This window comes from Hypanus sabinus, chromosome 18, assembly GCF_030144855.1.
Source record: "Hypanus sabinus isolate sHypSab1 chromosome 18, sHypSab1.hap1, whole genome shotgun sequence".
NCBI classification, from domain to species: Eukaryota; Metazoa; Chordata; class Chondrichthyes; order Myliobatiformes; family Dasyatidae; genus Hypanus; species Hypanus sabinus.
The window spans coordinates 25786345-25810733 of record NC_082723.1 but is presented as its reverse complement, the minus strand read 5'-3'; the positions used below and the strand labels follow the sequence as shown (position 1 = coordinate 25810733).

Here is a 24389-nt window from a genome sequence, read left to right as displayed (position 1 = left end):
CCGCATTATTCATTATTCTTATAACATGCCTCTGCATGTTAACTTTGTCATGTCCAACGATATCAAGGGCCTTGTATACAAGAGTATTCTGCAATCTGTTTAAGTTTAAATAATTTTCAGTTTTTTTCCCCTTCCTACCAAAATATCCTCATATATGTGGACTGGGAGAAGACATAGACCTGAACTATTTTTCTTTTTCAGTTGCAGAGTCTTAAAATCTACTTGAGAAACGATAAGATAGTTATTGTAGTAATACTATTTGGGAAATGTTTTTCAGAAGCTACAGATCTGAAGCAAGAGGAGCGATTACAGGAACTGGAAAGTTGCTCTGGAGTTGGCAGCACATCTGATGATACCGATGTGAGAGAAGTGAGCTCAAGGCCCAGTACTCCTGGACTTAGTGTTGTGTCAGGTACGGGATGGTAGCATTTTGTGATCACTTGTTTTCAGTATATAGGTAAATACTATATATTTGAAATCTGATATATTTAAATATAAGGTAACATTTCCTTCATTGAAGTCTAATCTCAAAACTCAGATTTAAGAATTAATGCCTTTTAGGCTTTTTACACAATTTAACAGGCATCAGTGTTACCTCAGAAGATATACCCAACAAGGTTGAGGATATACGATCAGAATGCAGCTCTGACTTTGGAGGAAAAGATTCTGTAACAAGCCCTGATGTAGAGGAAGTTGTACAAGGTAAGAAATAGCATTTTAATTAAACCAGTACATAAATATTAGGAATAATAGCAATCAGTCCTTTATAGTGCTGGGGTTAATTTCCAATGCATTCAAGTTTTAAACAGATGTGTATTTTCATATATTCTTCCTGCTGAATCTCCCATATGGTTGACATAAGTTCTGTTTGCATAAGTATGTCTGAGTTTTGCTGCCTGGTATTGAGTTGTCCATTAATTTGGAACATTAATACTGACATTTCAGCAATTCTTCTCAGCTTTTTGAGCATGGAAACGTGTGCCTGCAGGTGCTGCATCACACCATAACTGCACCAGAATGTGGTTTTATAGTTAAGATTTTTACTTGAACATCCGCAGGCAAAGCTCATTTGTATCTGTAATTTGTTTTGTAACTGATTGAAGTTCATTATGCTTCTAAATATATAGTCTCGCCAATTTTGCAAGTTTGAATGCATACTTTTTCCTTTTTGTGTTTACAGGTGGACATCAGATGACTTCTTCACTTTCCCAGACAGACACATTGCTTGCAATGTTTGATCCACTGTCTTCAGATGGTAGGTTAAAGCTTCCCAAATCCCACTTCTGTGGTTTAGGGTGAACTTGCTGTTTTATCCTTTCACTTCATTCTTTCCAGAATTCCTACAATTTAATAATTCAAATTGAGAAAATTGTAAAGAGGAAGTAAAATTGTAATTTATTTTGTTTTATTTTGCTTTGTTTTATTTTGATATCCTACATCAGTTTCCCTCTTGAACAAGCCAACACAGCTTGTCAATTTCCGAATTCATGTGACCCTCCTGTCACATGGGACTCACTTTGTTTTCACTTCATGCCTGCTTTGATGACCTAATTGAGATTGTTAACTTGTGATATAGGGAATCAGAGCTCCCCAAGGTGCTGTTACTCCTTAGTATATCAACAAATTATAAAGAAAGTGGACTGAATTAGATTACAGTATAGTTAGACTAAAAGTCAGAATAGGGATGGAGGGAATATCCACCACAAGCATTGTACATCTGGGAGCCCTAGCCACAAGCATAGCCCCCAATATAGTAATTCCAGTATTATGAATGATGGAAATAAAAGCTTGAAAAAGAAATCTGATGGATATTGAATAGGAATTGGAGGATATTTGGGGCTCTTTTCAATCTCCACCTTGTTTCAAAACCACTAAATATAAAATGATAGTCTGCCTATATTTCTGATTGTATTTTCCTTTTAAAATTTTACCGCAGATCTATTAACATGATTTGATTTTTTTTTTGCTTGCATGTCTGTTGCCTTGTTCTTTGTAAAGCTCCTAATTTCAGATCCCTTCCATACAGTTTCATGTGAATAAGCTTGTTTTAAAAAATCATTTAAACTTCACAATGATTTATCTGCATTGTAAATGGTCTTGTTTTACACAGAAGGTCACTTTGATAATGGCCTTATGACTAATTAAATTTATGCTTCCAGATATTTCATTGTTGAATACTACTGACGATATAAAGTTTCCTTTCTGCTAAGCCCACCAAACAAACTTCAAGTTACTAAAATTTGGCTCCATCTTTACGAGCTACAGTTAAAAATGGTATTGCACAGCTCATAACAGGAGTAGTTTATTTAACAAGATTAGGAGCTAAATTATCTGAGAATAAATGGAATTAATGGATGACATTTGTGTGTAGTTGTTCATGTATTGAAGAATTTTAAAAATGTATTTTGATTGTACCACAGACATTATAAATGTAAAATGCATAGCATTAAAATGGAACAAGGCTGAGGTGCAAGGTTGTGTTATTACTGAAAGTGATTGTATTTAACCTCCCGCTGCTGTCTGTAAGGAGTTTTAAAATTCTGTCCATGGTTGCATAGGTTTTCTCCAGGTGCTCTTGATTTCCTCCCACATTCCAAAGAAGTACAGTTTAGTAGGTTAATTAGACTCACGTCTGTAATTAGGTGATGCAGGCTTTTGTATCAGAAGGGCCTGTTACTGAGCTGTGTCATCAAAATATGAATGCGAGATTACTGCTCACTCTGTTGTATAAAGACCACAATTTCAGTATTTATAGTTTATACAAACTTAACTGTAGTAAATAATGAGAAAATTAATACGTGTCAAGAGGGTGATGTAGGTAGATAAATGGCAACTAAAATTGAATCAAAGCATGAATTAATTCACTGATCAGTAAAGTGAGGAAAGGTAATGCAAAGAAAACATACTATTTTTAAGGGGGCAAAAACTGGGGACATCTAATGCCATTACGTACTTAGTGCAAGTTGGTTTTGTCTCTGTAATTAAATACACTGAGTATGAAAATAAGGAAATGTCATAAATGCTTTAAATCATTACATGCCTAAAATGGGTATTCTGGCCAATTCTTATTAAAAGAAAATTTCACGTTCTTGGCAAGGGTGCAATGAGGGTTTGGTCAAATGAAGGTAGAAGTTGAATGGAGAAGTTTGGGAAATTGGTTTTATTCTTTGAGTAAAGTGGATGAAAGAAAGGTTTGATACAATTAGTTGGAATATTCACACAATTTTGACAGTTTTTTTTGGTCTGGATCTGGAAATATTTATGGCAATTTTCAAATTCAATGGCAAATCATTTCATCCATCAAATTGTAATCTGCATATATTGCTTGAAAGTGTGCTGGCATTGGATTTATTAATAACTTTCAAGAATCCAGCAACTGTGATCAATTTCACTTGGTCACAGAAGGAGCAGGAGACTGGAACCAGTTGGATAACTCCAAATTTTCTAGGATTCCATGAAACACCCCATTCAAAAACTAAAATTCAATGTCATACATTTAAAGTTTTGAAAAATTTCTCTGTCGCAGCAAGAGTTATGAACATTTTGAAGTTCAAAGTAAATTTATTATCAAATTATGTATATGTCACCAAATACTGTGCTGACATTTTCTTGCATGCATTTACAGGAAAAAGGAAATGCAATAGAAAATGTTATAGATGAGCAAACAAAGGTTCTCAAACAAACACTGTGCAAAAGAAAACAAACGTTAATAAAATGATACTAAGTACGTGAGTTGAAAAGAGTCCTTGAGAGCACGTCAGTAGTTTGTAGAATCTGTTCAGAGCAGAGTAGTAGTGAATAAAGTTATCCACACTGGTTCAGGAGCCTAATGGTTGCAGGGCAGTAACTGTTCCTGAACCTAGTAGTGTGGAACCTAAGGCTTCTGCTTCTCTTGCCCAATGGTAGGGGTGAGAAGGATGGTGGTGGTCTTTGATGGATGTTGTAGCACTCCATATAAAGTTACTCAGTGGTGGGAAGGGTTTCAACTGTAATGGACAGGGCTCTGTCTACCACCTCTGTAGCCTATTCCAATCCTGGGCATTGGTGTTTCCATACCAGACCATGATGTGACCAGTTAGCTTACTCTCCACTGTGCATCTTTAAAAACTTGTCAAAGTTTCTGCTGACGTGTCAAATCTGCACTAACTTCCAAGCAAATAGATGCACTGTAATGTATGTGTACATTCTGATATTATGAATGTTGGGTGTGATTCTTCCAGTTGCTATTGATATCTTTTCAGAGGTAATCTGCACAGATGTGCACATGTACCATAATCCATGTTTTTCATTCATTCTTTATGTTCACAGCTTCAACCATACCATCAATAGTCAGGCCTAAAGTGCACTATGCAAGACCATCACACCCACCACCGGATCCTCCAATATTGGAAGGTGCTATAGGGGGCAGTGACGCCCGATTGCCACCGTTTGCATCACACATTTGCTGCCAAACTGAAGCTGAGCTGCTTAAACAGCGACATTCCTTTCCAGAAAGACTGGTACGCAGCAGGAGTTCTGATGTTGTTTTGGCATCTCGAAGACCAATGAGTGATCCTGGGTGGAATATTCCAGGCAGTAGAAGGGCAGCAAATGAAGAGCTGTTTGCATCTGGGGCAGCAACTGGAATCTGTGGACCAACTTCATCTCCAAGCAAAGACTCCCTGGTAAGGTCTAGTCTTAACGTATAAATACCTCATGTTAATTTAAAGCAATCTCATGCAAACTTGGGAATGATTTCAGTTGGTGTGCTTGCTGTTAACAAGATGAGCAAGAAATTCAATGCATGTAAAGGCAGGAACTCAGTAAATCAGGCAGCATTTGTGGAGGAGAATAAACAAGTCTGCATTTCGGGCGAAGACACTTCTAGCACCTGCAGAATCCCTTGTGATTATACAAATGCAGATCTTTCTCAGTGGATGTAAATAACCAACTTAAAAATATTCTTGAAATAATACTCACCCAGAAATGCTAGTTAAAATCCTTAGATCCCAATACTATGTGGAATCAAACCAACTAAAGTCAATTACCATGTTGGTTTTACATGGGTAAATCTGTCGTTTACCCATAAGAGAGAATCTGGAAATTGCTGAATCAGAAGAGAAGCCTACTGCAATTCAGAAGAAGGGCAAATTACTGAGACCAATCATTTGCAGCATAACATGCACTGTTATGAAGACCTATTGTTAAACTAATAACTTGATTTTGAGCATCTGTTTTAAAAAAAAATCAAATACTGCCTTGCAGTGTTTAATATCAATCATTTTGCCTGTCAAATATCTATCAAGATCCCTATTGCATCCCTTTTGCACAGGGAGAGGATAGAAAGGACAGTGACGACGAGAAATCAGATCGTAGCAAATCTTGGTGGAAGAAGCGCTTTGTATCTGCTATTCCTAAAGGTCAGTCTTGGAATTATGACTGTTTTGCTACACAGAACATGAGATAATTGGTCAAATGGTTTTAAAATCTAACTGAATCCGAGATATTTTACTTTTGAATTCATCAGTACCTTGAAACAAAGTTTATCTTTTCCTAGCTTAACTATATCTGTGTAACTTTCTTGTGCATTTGCCTGTGGCAGCTCAGTGCATCTTGATTTGATTCACTCTTACTTGTGAAAATGAAAAGCTGCTTGTTTGCATTTCTTGTTTTTACTGCTTGTCAACTACTTTAGCATGTTATAAGTCAACAGTCTAGGAATTTCTCAAGAATTTTCGAAATGATTTTATTTCTGGTCAATTTTCTTGTCTCCTTCCCAATTTCACTACTTACCCTAATCTCACTTTATTCATGGGTTCTTATGCCAAAAAACCCCCACAATTAATGAATTGCTTATTTTGAATAGTTATCCTTGGCGTTAGTTACATAGGAACATTTATTTTTGATTTTTAAGAATATTTTGCTGCTAGATCATCGTGAAAAAGATTTTACTAAAGTATCTGTAGTGGCATCAAAATCGAGATGATTTTCAGCCAGTTTTAGGTAGGGTTGCTGCTGAATGTTTTCAGTGTAATTGGTATATAGAAAGATGTTACCTAATATTAAAACCTTCATTGCTGTCAGGTACACGTCCACAAGGTTTTGGTTACACCATGAATTTCTTCATCCTGTGTGTGAAGAAGTTGCTTTGTTTTTGTAATGTGGTATATTTTCTCTTTAGCTCCCATTTCCTTCAGGAAGAATAAAGATAAGCAAGAAAAAGACAGAGAAGATGGTGCACAGGAAAGGTTTCAGGCCATGTCAGGTTGGCTGATCCTACCTTTCATAAAGAATGGTGAATGAGGACTACAAAAAATGAATAACACCTGCATGAAACAGGAATAGCTTAAAAATTTACAATAAAACAACAAATTATCAGAGCATTTTAATTTTTTTTAGAAAATAAATATTCAAATGCATGGAAATGACACTAACAATGTAATCAAGTATGTAGCCTCTATGATTCCAAAGTGCCTTTGTACTGTAGTTGCTAAACTTAAATGCTAACATATACCTATAGTTTGGAAGGTTAATTCTAATAGGATCACCACAGTGATCACAACTGTGCAGTTGGTCATTGGCCAGTGTACCCAAGGATCCAATTACAAGACAAGTTGTAGATGTCTTGCCTGTGTCTCTGTTCTTCCAGTGATTCTTGGTGATTTTTCTAACCTGCTTTTCTTCTCTCTTTGCCACTTTCCAAACTTTTTCCAGCCTTCTGCAGCACTGTTGATTGATTTCGTTTTAGGTGCAGTAGTTGATTTGTTGCTTTGCTCACCCTTTGTTCCTGGTGCATCTCTCATCTTTTATTGTCTTACATCTCTTTATTACAATTAAAATGGATTTGACTTGTTCTCTAAAGAAAGTGTAAGAAAATAATAGGTTTCCTCTCTCTTGGGTTTAAAAAGTGGAAAGTTTGAGAGACCAGCTGAAAGTGTGCGCATGTTCGTTTGGCACAGAAAATGTGGCAACACGTGCAGGCTGCCCCAACAAATCCTCATTGATTTGACACTAGCAAAGCATTTTACTGTATTTCACAATGTACATGTGACAAATAAAGCTAATCTTTGATATCTTGATGACAAAAGACTGTGTCGGAGGTAGCTGATTTGAAGTTCAAAGTATGTATACAAATAAACTCCTTGGGTTTGTACCTGGCTGGAGGCCTGTGAAGAGTTTATTCTTCATATTCATCAAGAAAGCACTAGATTCTTTTTCAAAGTACGTATATGTCACCATATACTACCCTGATAATCATTTTTTGCAGGCATTCATGGTAGATAAAAGAAATACAATTAGTATCACTGAAAAGTTATACACAAAGCCTGACAAACAATGTGTAAAAGAAGACAATCTGTGCAAATTCAAAAAAAAAACTAAGTAATTAATAATTCTGAGAATGTGGGTTGTATACAATGTCCTTGAAAATGTCCATAGGTTGTGGAGTGTAGTTATCCACACTGGTTCAGGAGCCTGATGGTTGAAGGGTAATACTGTTCCTGAACCTGGCTGTGTGGGACCAGAGGCTCCTGTACCTCTTTCCCGATATCAGCCGCGAGAAGAGAGCATGGAGTGGATGGTGGGAGTCTTTGATAGATTCTGCTCTCTTGTGACAGTGCTCCTTGTGGATGTGGTGGGGAGGGCTTTTCCTGTGATGAACAGGGCTGTGTCCACCACTTTTTGCAGGCTTTTCTGTTCTTGGGCATAACCATACTAGGCCATGAAGCAACCAGTCAGGATATTTCTCACTGTGCCTAAATCTGGGAGAAGTTTAAAATGCGAATTTACAAAAAATGTCTAACAATCTTTTCAGTACATTTTAATGGAGTAAAAGTCTGAAATTTCTCATGAAAATTTCTGCCTCACACAATCTAAATCACTGGAGAAGCACTCTAGTTAGAATAATTGAATACTATTCACTGATTTATATTCCTTTCTTCGTGTTAAATAATTGTATAGGTGTACTGGCAGGTTTAATCAATTAACTACTAGATTCAGTAAATTAGTGTTAGGGTAAAAGTCTTTGAAGTATTTCCCACTGCTAACATTCCCTTTTGATTTACCTACATTGTATGTGCCAGTTTTATGGTTTATTGCTAATGTCCAGTTCCTGAGTTGCTCTGGGGCCAAGGTGCAAAACACAGTACCAACAGTCACACACAGCACAAAGCACTTAGCACGTATAAGAGACTGTAAAATACAGTCACGCAAAAAATATAGTCCAAGTTCCTGAGTCTTTGAATGTTGCAGCAGTTGAGAGTCAAACACAATACAGCTTGTCTTCTGACAAGTAAATACTGGAGGGCAGCACCAATGCCACCTCTCTGTTGGATGGCTGCAGACAGGTGACATCGCGGCTTGAGGCCTCATTCTCACTATGACCAAGGCCATGCAGCTCCCCAGCCATCCGCCAATAAATCAGTGAACTGGTTTATTCTGTCGTTTCTGTCCCTTCCTTCTATAGCCATTTCATTTAAAACCCTTGAAGAGTCTGCCTTCAGTTCCTGTAGTTTTTCCCAATACTTTGTCCCTAGATTCTTCAATTCTCTTTGATATGTTTGCAGTGAGGTATCTCCATCATAGAAACATAGAAAATAGGTGCAGGAGTCGGCCATTCGGCCCTTCAAGCCTGCACCGCCATTCAATATGATCATGGCTGATCATCCAACTCAGAACCTTGTACCTGCTTTCTCTCCATACCCCCGATCCCTTTAGCCACAAGGGCCACATCTAACTTCCTCTTAAATATAGCCAATGAACCGGCCTCAACTGTTTCCTCTGGCAGAGAATTCCACAGATTCACCACTCTCTGAGTAAAGAAGTTTTTCCTTATCTCGGTCCTAAAAGGCTTCCCCTTTATCCTTAGACTGTGACCTTAATCATGATGCAAAGTATTAGTGTAAATTATTTACCATTTTAAGTTATTAACTTCCTTACTCAAGGATCCCATGTTTACTTTAGCTGTCCTTTTTAACTTTTGAAGTACCTGAACTGCTGGCAGTAAATACTTCTATTTTTAATTAGCAGATGTTCCATGGGAGAATTAAATATAGTTACTGCACAATGGAAGCAGATAGTCACAGAATTGTACATTTAAATGAGAGAGAGGTCTGGTGCTGTTTTTATGATGAAAAATAAACTAATAGCATAGAATTTTTTTTTAAAAACAAAGTCAACGATAGTGGTGGAACTGATTCAAAACATAGCCACATTCAAGATTATTGCAAATGTATATTAATTTTCTTACAGTAATGAGAATGAATTTTGCTTTTACTGTACTTTGCTCTTCAGGATATACCTGCAGTGGGAAGTGCAACTGCAAAGGTTTCTCGGAACAGTGTCCATCATTCACATGTGAGCTCCTTGTTGTAATCATGACCAGTCATTGTATTTTCACTCGAGGAAACAGTGTTTGTGGTTTTCAGCGTATGTGTACTAAGTGAACTAAGTCGGTTTAGGGAAATGATACGACAATGACTAAGAATAGATAAGTAGGGATTCGGTGTTAAATTTCTATCACCAGCTGCTCTTGAAATAGTAAATGACGAAGAGTGTTTCTGAGTCTTAATTTTTGTGGCAGATTTGTTCAGGATGATATAGTTGCTTAAGAGCAATCAGGCTTTTAGCCCTCTGCTATAGTTGTGAAGGAATCACTAGTGTATCCCTTCAGTGTTGTCCAGAACTCCCTGGCCTCCTATCCTGTATCAGAGTAATTGCTAACTATTGTTAGCATTGTACATGTGTCAAGCTGAAACTACGAGCCTATATCTCCTTCTCCTTTAAAGGTGCAGTAGAAGAACAAATCAGCTTGAGGGGGTAGTTTCAGTCTGTTCTTGGGCGATTAATTGTTCTTCTTTGGGTAGTTTGCAGTTACTAGGTAAGAGTTAAAAAAAAATTAAATGTTGTGTACGTTGATTTCAGGAAGACGTTTTACATTGATCTATGTGATCAAATACTGGAAAGTTTCGATAGATATGAAGGTCACTGTTTATAACCTGGTTTCTGGCCAAAGAAAAGTGGATGATGGAATGCTGAGCTTTCTAGAAATAATGATTTCATTCTGCAACACATTTACGTAAGTGTGAGTGTGTCATGACCATCAGTACAGTTCAACCTAAAACATGTGAAACACACTAAAATTCTTTACTAAAAATGTTGGATGAGTTGGTAAATGAAAGGTATTTATCTCAAAAATAAGTGGAAATTTGTGTGGATGGTAGGGCAGCTAGAAGTATTCTGATGTAGAGTTGGAGATTCCTGTTTTCATCAGAGGCAATTCTAAAAAGTGGTCTAAATCTATTGAAAATGTGTAATAAGAGGAAAGTGGTTTCCCTCATTAGCCAATGAAGGTTATAATGGACTTAAAAGTATTTTGGTCTGATTGCTCTGATATGTAGCACCCTATAGTGCTCTTCTCTGTTACAATTTTGTTTCTGTCCAATACTTTTGTTCTTGCTGACAAAATTCAGTGCACCCACTAGTGCTTAAAACAGGGTTGCCAAGAATTTTTGAGAGTGTGTGCCCACATTGATGATAAACCCTAAAAATTGTTCTCACATGCCTTGGTAATTTTAAGCAGATATTATCACTGATAATGAATTAGTAACAATAATTATGGACTTTTTTAAGGAAATAGGATGAGTCATGTTACTTATTTCTGTGCAATCATTGTTATATGAATAAAAGTATAACAGACAGATTGAAATAAATCAAGCATTTTTGGAAACCTGTTCAAAAATGATTAAAATTAATCTTTTAAAAATTGAAAAATAATATTTCTAAATAGTACTGTTTTTGTACCTCATATTTAACAAAAAAATAACTCACTACTCTTGGGTTGTAAAAAAAAATATATTCACTGCTTCATTTTGCAGTAAGAATAACCATTGTCTATATTTTTAATATGGGTGGATTGAGGGGCAACACTGCCTACTGATTGCTAACAAAATTTTTGTGTCATTTTGGGCATGTGTGCCAAAGGTTTGCCACCCCTGATAGTTAGCGCTTGGATTGGTGAATATGACTTGAATTAAATGAGTCAAAATTGGAACCAATCATTTATATTTTTAGTTTATTTTAAGCAAAAACAAACTTTTGCAAGATGCTCTGCAGTATGAAGGGGAAGGACTTTTTTTGGACATGAATTACAGCTGCATGGCAGACATTTTTTAGTCATTCTTTATTTCCATCCAGGTGGTGTTTACCACCTGTAACACAACTGTAATTGAGGCAAAGGTGAGAATGATTTCTGTGCACCTTAGTCACTTGTTGTTTATCCCATGCTGAAGGTGAGTGAAAATGAAGCAGCATCCTACCTCAGACTTTGGCTAACTGGGATCCAGTGATTAGTTTCCGGGTAACACTGAAATACTTGTAATTGGAAAGACGTGATTGATTTGAGCTTTGAATTAAAAGATTTCGAAGTCTTGCACTGAAAATTGATGCACCTGAAACTATTTCACCATATGGTTTCTTTTCGCTCCTTCCAGTCTATTTTCTCTACTTCCCTCATTGTTTCTGTGCACACACTTCTATATTGCTTGAACGTAATTGGTCTGTAGTTAGTTATTTGTTTGTTTCCAAAGGATACTTAAGATTCCCAGTATCCATATTTACCCTGCACATGCTGTCTGTTTGACAGATGTTTGGTGACAAAATCTTTTTAATGTGGTTTGGCAGAAGTTGTTTAGGTTTAACTGAGTGAACTGTTTTAATGACAAAGTTGAAAGCATTATCAAAAGAGAATCACAAGGGAAACAGAAAATATAAAAAGGAAAGTTATTGAATTTGTTGTTATCTTGCTGTTTTTCAACAAGGTACACAAACTTATTATTTGAGGAACCTCAGTAAGTGAACCCCAGGTAGATACTTGTGATTCATCTGGATTCACTGAATTGTGAGCTTAGAGCTCCTGGAGTTATTAATGTAGTGTTTCAGTTCATGGACCAGAGAGAACTTGCCAAAAATAGCTCACCGCACCCCCCCCCCCCACCAACCTTGTCAGCTACAGTACCACTGGTCTCACTGAGGCCAGTGCCATCCTACTGACCGACAGCCCTGAAACTGCTGACTTAAAAATAATGAACTGTGGTCCTCCAGGTTTAACTGTTTTGTATTGCTCGAATGAAGTGAGATTTTTCTGTACTCGCTAATCTTGCATTTACATACACCCATCCTTCCTGACATGTTGAGAAACATGGAGCCACTAAATTAGCTGTTCTGCTGCCAGCTGATCTTGCCAATAAGCTGGAACAGCAGAGCTGAAGAGTGGAGTAAAGATGTTGTTAGTTAGATTCCTGGTGGTGTCTCATTACCACAAAATCACTGTGGATGATCGCCCATGTAATTGAGATGGTGTGCAAAAAGGACTAGAGATGTACATGGAAGCCTAAAAATAAGAACTGCATTAGAATTTTAAAGGATATTACTTAATATTGTGATTTCCTCCCTTCCCCATCAGAGAGGGGATTAAAATGCTTTCAGAGCATGCAAAAGTTTGATTATTTCTGTGGAACAGAAACTCGTTTATTACATAGCAGTTCCATTTACTGCTTGTTGCTGATGAATTTCAGTGTGGTTCCTAAGAGCAATAACCAGAAGTCAAAAGAAAAATTTTATAGATACTAAAATATAATTAACATCTTGAATAAAATCATTTTATCTGTATATTGAAATCTGTCAATGATGAAAGAATTTTGGAAGATCAGTGTTAGTGTGGAAAATACTCATTCAAGGTATAAATTTGTTTTAAGTTAAGAGAAAGATTAAATTAGTTGAAATTAATTTTCTTGTTTGAGAAGTTAGATAAAATTGAATATTGTAGGGGTAAAGAATTGGACTTAATGTTCTCATTTGAAAAGGCTAAAGTTAAAGATCATAAAGGATATCTTGGGCAAAATATGAATGGTATTAAGTTATTGCTTCAGAGATAATATGGTAGAATGCATCACTTGAGTGTTAAAGGAAAATGATTATTGCACTTTTATTAAAAACTTTTTAGGATTCGGATCTTTAAAATCAGTGTTCATTTTATTGCATATTGCTTGGTGGCTCTTGAGGGTTCCCTAACAAATTAAGATGGAGCAGTTCATAAAGGTGCCTTTACACACCAAATGAATACAATGGGACTTCAGGGAGAGAGAAAAAGCTGATTATCTATCCACAGAATTGCAGCCTGTTTTTGGTTCTGACTGAGGAAAATAAGAAAGTGCATGATGAAATGCACACAGAGGGTGCACTGCACTCTGATGGAGATGATGACATAGATTGGGGTTGATATACCTATAGCCGTGACCTTTCCTATATCACATGTTTTACATGCAAGTGCCCCCACTGCACTTCATGGGTGCTAACAAGCAAAGCTTTCCACTAGAATGCATAAGAATAGCACAGATTATTAAAATTTAGGCATGCAGGTCAGATATTTCTGCTGGCTCAACAATCTAGAATAAAGATGCACAGACTTCAGTCTGTGAACATTCACCCTAAGGAAATGTTGCTGAAGGCTAGTATGTCCTGAAAGCAGTATTCAAATCTGGACATTTGAATTGGGTCTCTTTCTTAATAGCAGGAAGCTAAGGCTGTCAGCAGTAAAATGACCCAGGGAACAGGGTTGTCAATAAAACTCATTTAGGTTTGCTAAGGAAGAGAATTCTCTTTCTTGACTTGACTCACTTTACATGCTAACATTTCTCGCTATTAATTGCCCTTTGAAATCACTTCACAATCTATTTGGTTGTGCCTGTTGCCATGAGCACATCAGAATGATCATTCACGGTCATCTTGGGCATCCATATCCTGCAGTAAATGTCAGATGTGTCATTCGAAACATGAACAAGCAATATTGGAAGCTGTGCCATTGAACAATGGAATGGGGGAGGCTTCTCGCACATGTTTTACAGAAATACTGAATATCTCTAGTAAGTGCTGGTTAAATTATATTTGGGTGCACAGTAGCATAGCGGTTACTGTAACGCTATTGGAGCATCAGTGACCCAGATTCAATTCTGCTGCTGTCTGAGGAATTGTGTATTTTACCTGTGACCGTGTAGGTTTCCTCTGAGTGCTCTTGTTTCCACCCACATACTAAAGATGTATGGGTTAGTAGGTTAAATGGTTGCATGGGTTTAATTTGGCAGCATAGGCTCATTGCTGCATTTTTAAAAAAAGGTATGTACAAGGCTGGCACAGATTCTTGTTCTGCAAAGGTATCAAGGAATAAGAATGAATGGATGAGTGGGGTGGGCAGTGTTAGAGGATGACACTGAGTTGCCAGTTGAATATTGAATTGTATAGCTGACTTTTCCCTAGTACTTTCCATATTGCCTCTGTATATTTAAAAATTGCCTCTCCCAGTGTGAAATTTTACATTAACTGCAAGGCAGCTAATGACAAGCATTCTTTTTCATATCCAGAATGTCACAAGCATTTTTAAATCCTGCCCTTAAAGCAATTTTCCATTCACTAAGAAACATGCTAACTTTGTGCATAAATAGTTAGTGAAGCCCTTAGCAGAAGAAATAGTTTGAGGTCCTTGATGAGTTTGTTTTCCCCAGAATTTCACCACAAATGTTATTTCTGGAACAGAACTAATCACAAATCTTACCCATTTCATTTTCTGGTATCTGCAACAGATTTCCTTCTTGCATTGTTTTTTTTCTTTCATGGACATTTGCTTGCTTTCTGCTCTGTTCCTGGTGCTTTGGTGTTTGAGCTATGCTTTGCATTAGTGAAGCTGTTTTTTAATGTCTAATGTTTTTGCTGCTCGCATTTGTGCATGCGTAGTTGGCATGTTTTCTCAATTTCTGTGCATGCAACATTGTTTTCCAGCTTTGTCCTGGGTTACCTGTGAGCAAAGTCACAGGTGATCATTTGGTATGTTATTTTTTTTAAAGATTGTGAACAATCTCAAGAATTAATGCATTTAAATCTCTTTGGATCTAATCCATAAGTAACTTGGTGACAAATGGCAAACATTCTCAGCCTATCTTTAATTGCCTTTTGGTACAGGCATTAGTAATATATGATTAATGAAGATTTGTACCAATTACTTTGCAGAATCACAGTTTGATTATGATGGAATTGTGTTAATTTCATATTTTAATTGATATTTCCATATTTAATCTGCTTAAACTTTCCAGGACATTAAAATGTTCAGTTTAGCAGTTTATAGTTGCTTTAGCAATATTATCATAAATTTACATTGATTCTTTTCTAAAAAGGAAAATAATAGCAGGCTAATAAAGATCCTTTTAAGAAGTTATAAATGTGTGACATAGATATCAAGGTTGAGGAAAAAAAAAGTTTGTAAGTATTTATTGTAAAGATTTGTCAGAAATGTTTCATACTGAATCTGTATGTTGCTAGATGAGCCAATCCCCAAATTGAATGCACAAGCCCAGGCTGCTGAGGATATTCTGGATAAATACAGAAGTGCTATTAAAAGGTCCAGTCCAAGTGAAGCAGTTGCAAATGATGAGGTTACAGGTAAGCCATGTTGCTGTTCACTTTGATCTAGGGAAATTATTTTATCTGTCTGTGTTTGCTGAAGCGATGGATGTGTGATCTTGTATGAGCAGCAGACAATTGATGTATAGTTTATATAAAAGTTATGTCACTGAGCTGTGACTGTGTAGCAGGAAGAAAGTGGTTGTAATATTAGATATAACACTGGATGAACTCACCAAGTCAGGCAGCATCTATGGAGGAGAATAAACTCAATCTTTCATGCTGAGACTCTTCATCAGGGCTTTTGATCAAGAGTCTCAGCCTGAAATGTGGACTGTTAATTCCCATCTAAACAATGCTGCCTGACTTGACAAGTTCCCGTCACATATTGTGCTTGTTGCTCAAGTTCTCCAGCAGTGCAGAATCGTCTGTGTTTGAAATTGTAATATCACTTTGTGAGGAGACTACAGCTACCTAGAACTCCAAAGGATCAGCTGGTATTGAAATAAAGCTTGTTAACATCTGGAGACTAGCTTCAGGTTGCTGTTACCAAACATTCTGCTGTCTTGGAGTAACTTGAAAACTGAAATAGAGAGAAAGTTTAAAAGCAAAGTTACGGAATTGGTTGTTTGTCTCTTGTGGAACTTGCATTTTCACAATGTAAACTGTTTTCTGTTTTACTGAAGGTCTATGCAAGGTATTGGAAGACGGCAGCATGTTTTAAAGAAACTAAAATGTTGCCTATTCCCTTCTATTTTAGGACAGAGTACTTGAATCCTGTAGGCATAATGTCTCCTGTGATTTGCGATCACAGCTAGAGCAACCGTGGCAATCATACACTGCCATAATCTTTGGAAAGAGATGAAAAGTCTGAGTTGTTATTTATTGCTGCCCAGCAATTCCTGCCAAATATGTGTATGAATATTGACAGTGGGTAAATTGGTTTATCATTGTCACGTACCAGGACACTGTGGAGAAGCTTTGTTTAGCATGCTGTCCATACAGATCACCACTTACAGCAATGCATTGAAGTTGTACAAGGGAAAATAGTAAAAGAATACAGAATAAAGTGTTACAGTTACAGAGAAAGCACAGGCTGACAATAACGTGCAATGCCATTATGAGGTAGATTGAGAAGTTAGGAGTCCATCGTTCATGTAAATGACTTGGATGAAACAGCTGAGTGGGTATGGTTGTTAAATTTCAAAGGTTCATTTATGATCAAAGTACATACCCATATACATCTCTGAGGTTCATCTTTTCCAGCCAGTCATGAAAGAAAGAACATAAAAGTCGTTCAGAGAGAAACATCAAACACAACCCCTCCCGACCATCAACTCCCAAACCCCCGCCCCTGCACAAAATAAAACTAACAGAACGCAACACAACCATCAGTCCCTAAACTAATTCCCCTTGACCAACAAAGGAATAGGCAAAAAACATAGTATAAAAAACAGAAGTCTGGTAAAAACAAGTGCACAGTCCATAATTGTGATATACGCAAAGATGAGCAGCAAAGCAACTTGCAAAGAGGATGTTAGAAGACTGTGGGGAGAAAATAGCAAGAAAAGTGTGAACAAATATATTTGCAAGGACTGTATGTGGGAAATGTGAAGTTGTCTACATTCCATCCATGCAGATCATGTCTTCACATCAGTGCATTGAGGTAGTACAAGAGAAAACAATAACAGAATACAGTTACAGCGAAAGTACAGTTAGGTAAGGTATGTAAACGAGGCCATAATGAGGTCGATTTTAAGGTTAAGAGTCAATTTTATCCCAGCAGAAGTCATGCAATAGGTTTATAACAGCAGGGTAGAAGCTGTCCTTGAGTCTGACAATGCATGATTTCAGGATTTTGTATCTTCTGCTTGATGGGAATAGAATCACACTTGGTTGTGAATTCCTCATGGCACTCTAACATTCCAGCATTCACCAGCAAGTGGTTGACCATGAAGTTGTCCCACACCAGGGGATCAAATGTTGTGGAAGAAAGAAACCCAGAGTAGTTTTAAATGTGAATTAAGTTGCTGCTGACCAAGCATTCTGTCCATTGTTTGTGGTCTGTTGTACTTGCGTGCAAGCTGTTCATTTTGTCCTTTCATGTTATTTGGAACTCCTGGCTTAAACTGATCACCATGATATTGAGAGCATTTGTTTTGTATCAGTACTCTTGTTTGTATTGCTTATTGTTCATTGCTGCTGTCACTCATTGTTAAGTGGTGTTTTCCAGTTATAACACAGGATGTTTGCTTCCGTGCAGAGGTTATTGGAGATGAAAGTGTGCATGATTCGCCACGTGATGAAACTCTTCAGAACCTTTCAGCAGATGATCTGCCAGACTCGGCCAGTCAGACTGCCCAGACTCAAGACTCTACATTCTCCTTTAGGTAGCATCCTTCATTTGGTCTGTGGCAGGAGTTATGGTTGTTGGGATAATGAATCTGTTTTGTTGTTCATTCTCCAGAGTTGCTCCATCCTTTACAAAAGGAATCAAGTTATCTTTTTCCTTCTATCACTACTGTTAAGTCCTTCTGTAGGATGCAAAATGTGGTGTGGATAGAAATCCCACTTTCTGCTTTGTTGCCATTGCTTTTATGATCCTGTCATTTCTCCCAAGTTTGAGAGGAAAAGATTTAAATTTGGCAACTGTTTATAGTTAGTGACATATTTAATAGAATTAACTAGTTAAGACTAGAGGGACCCCAGAGATTTAAGAATCATACTGCTTAAGTTGTTTCTGTTTTGCTTAATTGCCACTAGTCTTAAAGCTAGTATTTTGTTCTATCAATTAGGGACACAAAGAAGAAATTGCGAATGGCCCTGTGCTCAGCTGACTCAATTGCCTTCCCTTTGGTGAGCCATTCAGCAACAAGAAATGGGCCTCCTGGAGGACTGGATCAGGGAGAATCTGAGGGTAAAGGTCATTTAAAATAATTTGTGGTATTTAGTCCCCAATAATCATCTGGTAGCAATGCACAAGCATACTGAAATAATTTCTTAAGAGTAGCTTAATGAATTTCTCTTATACCAACTGCTTCCTGGCTCCGTTAATAGGAAGCTCAGAGCATCAGAGTTCGGAGTTCAATTCCAGCGCCCTCTCTAAAGTGTCTCTCTCTACATCCTCCCCATGGAATGTATGGTATTTCTTTAGGTGCTCCAGTTTCCTCCCACAATCTAAAGATGTACCGGGTAAGTTAATTGGTAATTGTAAATTGTCCCATGGTTAGGTTAAGGCTAAATTAGGGTTGCTGGGGTGGTATGACTTGAAGGGCCTGTTCCATGCTGTATCTATAAATCAATAAATTTGAGATGCAGCATGATAACAGCCCCTTCCAGCCCAGCCAGCCTGGGGTGCTCAGTTCCACCCATGTAAGTATTAATCTACCTATTGGTCTTTCAAATGTGGGAGGAAACACACTTGGTCACAGAGAATGTACAGACAGTGGTGGGAATTGAACCAGGGTCACTGGCGCTGTACTAACATTACGCTACCATGCCAGCCCAGAGCTTTTTCTCTCCCATTGTTTTAGCAGAGAACCTCCCTTGGAACAGCACAGAAGGAACTGCTGTTCTACCTACAATTCATATCCTTAGTGCTGTGGCTTAAGAATTGCTCAAGGTTGCCACTGGTTTCTTAGATTGCTCAGCCTCTGTTGTTTCCTTTCCGTGACAATCAAAGAAGGGATTATACAGCTTTGTAGGGGTGCTTCTTCACAGTTCCAGTGACCTAGTTCAATCCTGATCAATGTGTAGAGTTTGCACATCCTCCCTGTGACCACGTGACTTTCCACCAGCCACTCTGATTTCCTCCCACATCCCAAAAAATTACAGTAGTGCTAGGCCCACTGTAATTTTTTGCTGGTGTTAAATGTTTAAATGAAACTGGAGGGATTTGAGATGTCTGTAGGGTGGGGGAGGAAATTAAAAAAACTTGGGGCTCAATGTGCACTTGCACATTGGACTTACTGTGTGTTTCAGTGAAGGAGGTGAGATTTTACTGAAACTCAAGGTCAGAAGGGAATAGGATAATTGAGTTAATTCATAAGGAGCTGCATAGGGATTTCTTCTTGCAAAAATGGTCTGCAGTCTCAGGGATTTTCTACCCTGGGAGTTACAGAGGCTTGATCAATGCAAGTATTTGAAGAGGAAGCAGATCAATCTTTAAAAGATTGAGGGAATTGCGGACCCTGAAGGTCCAGACAGAAGAGGAGTTGAGGGCTGGGGCAAATCAGTCATCAGTCTGGATGGCGAGACAGGCTTGAAGGGCCGGGTAGCATACACCATTTTTTTTTTGCTGCTGCAAAGAGTCTGTGATAACTCCAAAGACTTATTTTCTGTTTATCTTCCTCTGTTTTTAGACAATGAGATTGTCTGTTTTCTCAAAGTTCAGTTGGCCGAAGCCATCAATTTGCAAGATAAGCACTTGATGGCACAGATTCAGGAAACAATGCGCTGTGTTAGCAGATTTGACAACAGGACCTGTCGCAAATTGCTTGCTGCCATCGCTGAGGACTATAGGTAAAATATATTCACTGTTTCGTAAATAGAACATATAATACTGTGCAAAAGTCTTGGGTGCTTAAAGCTTTTGCACAATACCATATTTGCCAACTTGGAACAGAGTGAGTTTGTAAATCTGGCAGGAGTAAAGGATGTTGGGAAAGGTGAGGGTGGAGTGCCATGTGAGAGGTGTGGGGCAGGTAGCAGAGAAGGATGTCAGGGGCAGAGGTGATGCGGGTGCAGACATACCCAGCCCTGAGACACTGTGCAAGGTCATTTGATTACAAACAATTAGTTTATTGATCATTATATAATGCCTCTCTAATGTTTCCCACTCCCTTAACTCTCCCAACTTTTCTTCCTAACTGTGATTCCTCTCTCCCTGTCCCCTTCCCACTCTGTCCACAATAGAGACCCATAACATAATCTGGTTTATCATCACTCACATATGTCTTGATTTTTTTGTTTTTTGTGATAGCAGTACAGTGCAATAGATAAAATTACTACAGTACTGTGCAAAAGTCTTGGGCGTCCTGGCTATATATATGTGCCTAAGACTTCTGCACAGTGCTGTAGAACATTCTGTTGAACAGTGTAGCACAGGTCTTTCAGCCCAAGATGTGCCAACCTTTTAACCTACTGGAAGATCAATCTAACCCTTTCCTCCCTTATAGCCCTCTATTTTTCTTTTATGATATCCCTCTCTAACAGTTTCTTAAGTGCCTCTAATGTATCTGCCTCTACCACCATCCCTCGCAGGGCGTTCCATGCACCCAACAGTCTGTAAAGAACTTACCTCTGACATTCCCCTTAACTTTCATCCAGTCACCTTAAAATTATGCCGCCTTGTATTAGCTATTTCTGCCCTTGGGGAAAAAGTTTCTGGCTATCCACTCAATCTATGCCTTGTGTCATCTTGTACACCTCTATCAAGTCACCTCCATTCCTCCTTCACTCTAAAGAAAAAGGCCCTAGCCCACTCAACCTATCATTTTAATACTTTAACCATGAGTATGGATGGGACTTAAATAGACCTGGACTATTCATATAAATGCAGAGGGTCTTGTCTTAGTCTGGGGAAGAAATGCCATGAGTTATCCCTACATCCTTAACTGCATTTATCCCAGCACAAGCTTTGCTACTGAAAAGAATTTGTGCACTATTTTCCTCCCTTTTAGAACAGAAGGATGTTTTAAAAAATTCACATTTTCATATAAATAGGTGTAGTGATAATTTGTGGTTAAAATATTATCATACTAGCTTTGTTTCCAAATGACCATAAACAAGTAAATTATAATTACTTAACACTGAAACCCTGTATGTCTTTGGTCTGTGATGTTTTGCCAGTGTTTCCTAGCAAATGTTTTTCTCAGCTTGCTGCATCTTCTCTCTGTTGTGGGTTACAGCCTAGTCTGCCGTTGAATTGCTGGGTTAATTCAACACTAACTGCACAGTAATTTCCTTTCTCTTTGTTTAAGAAAACGAGCTCCATATATTGCTTATCTGACACGATGTCGCCAGGGGCTCCAGACTACACAAGCCCACCTTGAGAGACTCTTGCAAAGGGTGCTGAGAGATAAAGAAGTTGCCAACAGATATTTCACAACAGTTTGTGTGAGGCTATTGCTTGAAAGTAGGGAGAAGCATATTCTGGAATTTATTAAAGGTACCGTAAATTCTTTTCAATTGACTGCCAACAAACTTTGTTTTTTTAAAAAAATTATTATTGCATTGCATGCAAAACTTTGAATTATTCATCATCATTGTATGCCATGTCATATGATGTGGGCAATCATGGCCTTGACCATGATTGTTCTGGCAAAGTTTTCTACAGAAGTGGTTTCTACATTAGTGGGCAGTGTCTTTACAAGATGGTTGACTCCCGCGATTATCAATACTTTTCAGAGGTTGTCTGCCTGACAACAGTGGCTACATAACTGGAACTGTGTTGTGCACCAGCTGCTCATACAGCCATGTTCCATGGCTTCATGTGATCTGATGGTGGTAGGGAAGGGGGGGGGGGGCTTGCCCAAAGGTGACCTGCAGGCTAGCGGGGGGAAAGAGCATCTTACATCACCTTTGTTTCTTTGCCCCATGCCACCCAATTATTACTGCATGCTAATTTAAAACATAACCGTTTAAACCATATGGTAGAGTGAATCTATTCAGTCAATGGCTGAACCATATCATTCAAAATTCCATAACTGTACAAAATTGGCTGACTTCAGTCATATCCAAGTTGGTTTTGCACAATTGTCGTCAGCATCCTTTGTTCATGAAAGAAAGTGAACATTCTCTCATTCAGTCCAGCAGTCTCTTTCCTGTGGGGAAATTGGGTGAGTTGGCTACTGATTGTCAAGGATTTAGTCACTGAAGGATTACTGGAGGATGACCAGTGTCCACTATATCTTTTCCCAATAGGAAACCAGGAAAAGTAATGGAAAACATGGCATTCTTCCCAGAAGATTACATGGCTATCAGAGAAAGCTGGGAGTTGGGGATAATTAAGTATTTAGTTTGTTACGAACCCCGTAACTGGGTCACTTACCAGCAAAGATAGAGAGGCCCGTTGAAGTCTGATGGTACTATTTTTAAAAATCTTTATTTATAAAGGGGCTCAAAAAATAAGATTAATACAGACATTCAGATAAAATACGTCGTTAATACTCACTCTAAAAACGCGGGTATAATAATAATCATCAATTAAGCAATAGCTCTATTGTTTGTCTAGGGGATATTGTATTGTCCGATGGAAAGATAAAAGTCACTGTCCTTTCAAGCTGCAGCTATTTGGGTTTAAGAGAGATGGTTTTAAACTGGGACTTTTATGAGGCCAATCCGTTGTGTCGGGGGAGTTGGTTCCCCGTTGTTAGTTCCAAGTCGTTTTCCATGGTACCAGCCACCAGCTCCCAGGCAAGGGAACCGAACGCATGTGACTTCCTTCAAATGGCTTCCCGCTATTGCGGGATCGCTAGCGTATCTTCTGGTGCGTCTGAGGGGCTGTCCCTTCAGCCCCCCCCCCCCCCTTTTACCTTAACCCGCTGGGTAGTAGATGTCAATCAGGTTGGGATGATGCAATCTCTCTCTCTCAACCAGCCCACTTTGCCCGAGGGCTTGCACGTAGCATAGTCCCCAATCCACAAACGTTGTCTCCAGGAGACAATGGCCATGTGTCTCTCTCTCTCATTTCCGGGGTCCTCTGATCCAACCCAATAATGCTCTTGCGATTCTCACAAAGGAGGGGGCTCCTCCGCACCCTTCGGCCCCTCAGAGCTGTGGTACAGTCATAACAAATTATAATATTCCAACTGCCATTGTTTGGTTCGGCTGGCCTTTGCCAGTTAAATTTTAATTCCAAAACTACATATGCACCTCAGATTCTTCGCATTAATTTTGATTATTGTTCTATGGCGGGGAGGAATTGATGAGTGCTAACGTAAAGAATATCTTGCTGATTAAGCAGAAGATTGAGACAAGTTACTAGTTTTAATGTTTGTGCTTGTGCCTTCCGCACAAAAAAAAAGGTAAAGTATTGGGCTTTCAGTTTGTTTGTTTAAACTGAACTGTGATCTTGAGTAGGCTAGTGCTCTGGCTATTACTGATTAGACTTGGTGAAGGGGTATATTCAAATCTAGTAAGAATATTGAACAACTTGCCTTGCCACCCCTCCCTTAATTGGTTCCATTCTTCATATTCCTTCTTATCAAATTCCATAATGTGCAGCCCTTTAAGTTGCATTACTTGTAGTGCTCAGTTGTGGAGCAGACTTGATCAGTTCAGTGGTCTAATCCTGCTCCTATATCTTAGATGGTCTTTATTGCCTCCACTTACTGTATCACCTCCCAGCATCAATCTCCACTCTCCCTTCCCTCCTGGCTCCATCTGGCAGTCGACCCTTCTTCAAATGGATTTGCCTACCTCCTGTCAGCTCTTGCCTCATCCTTCCTCGTCACCTTTATACTAGCTAACTCCCTCTACAGTAGATGAAGGAACTATCCATTTCCCTCCAGAGATGCTGCCTGGCTTAGTTTTTCTGGCAGCTCATTTTTATTTTGCTCCAGCCTCTGCAATCTGTTGTGTCTCTGTGTTTCCATAACTATCCCTATTTTCTAATGGCTACAAATTTTGGCATTTCTTTATCTTATGAACCTTATTATCGTATTCTTTGTAGATATGAAAGCCCATATTTAATGTACAGCACTTTGCTACATTAAGGGATCAGTTGTAGTTCAGCATCAACTTTATTTGCCATATATATTTACATGCGTTAGGAATTTGCTGTGGTGTTTTAATCAGTGCAACAAAAAACAACATTCAACAATTATAAAGAATAAAGGGTTATATAAAATTAAAGTTGAGGTTAAAATTGAATGAAATATGCATAAATACTTAAATACCAGCTTGTATTTACAATGTAAACAACATTATAAAAATGGTTTAAAGTGTTTACAGTGTAGTGA

The 24389-nt window shown here is 38.2% G+C and overlaps 1 protein-coding gene across 11 annotated transcripts in view; it reads left to right on the top strand.

The window, feature by feature from the left end:
* Window positions 1–24389, top strand: part of gapvd1 (GTPase activating protein and VPS9 domains 1) — a 114220-nt gene that overhangs the window by 77639 nt on the left and 12192 nt on the right. For 3 of the 11 annotated variants that reach the window (XM_059993890.1, XM_059993893.1, XM_059993891.1), the window contains 12 exons: window positions 278–412; window positions 562–702; window positions 1181–1255; window positions 4309–4664; window positions 5312–5399; window positions 6161–6274; window positions 9271–9333; window positions 15346–15465; window positions 17690–17816; window positions 18222–18343; window positions 19788–19947; window positions 21408–21595. In XM_059993890.1, the coding sequence (XP_059849873.1) occupies window positions 278–412; window positions 562–702; window positions 1181–1255; window positions 4309–4664; window positions 5312–5399; window positions 6161–6274; window positions 9271–9333; window positions 15346–15465; window positions 17690–17816; window positions 18222–18343; window positions 19788–19947; window positions 21408–21595 (1689 nt within the window). The remainder of the gene's footprint in view (window positions 1–277; window positions 413–561; window positions 703–1180; window positions 1256–4308; window positions 4665–5311; window positions 5400–6160; window positions 6275–9270; window positions 9334–15345; window positions 15466–17689; window positions 17817–18221; window positions 18344–19787; window positions 19948–21407; window positions 21596–24389) is intronic. The other 8 variants (XM_059993894.1, XM_059993895.1, XM_059993900.1 and 5 more) reach the window with 8 other exon arrangements.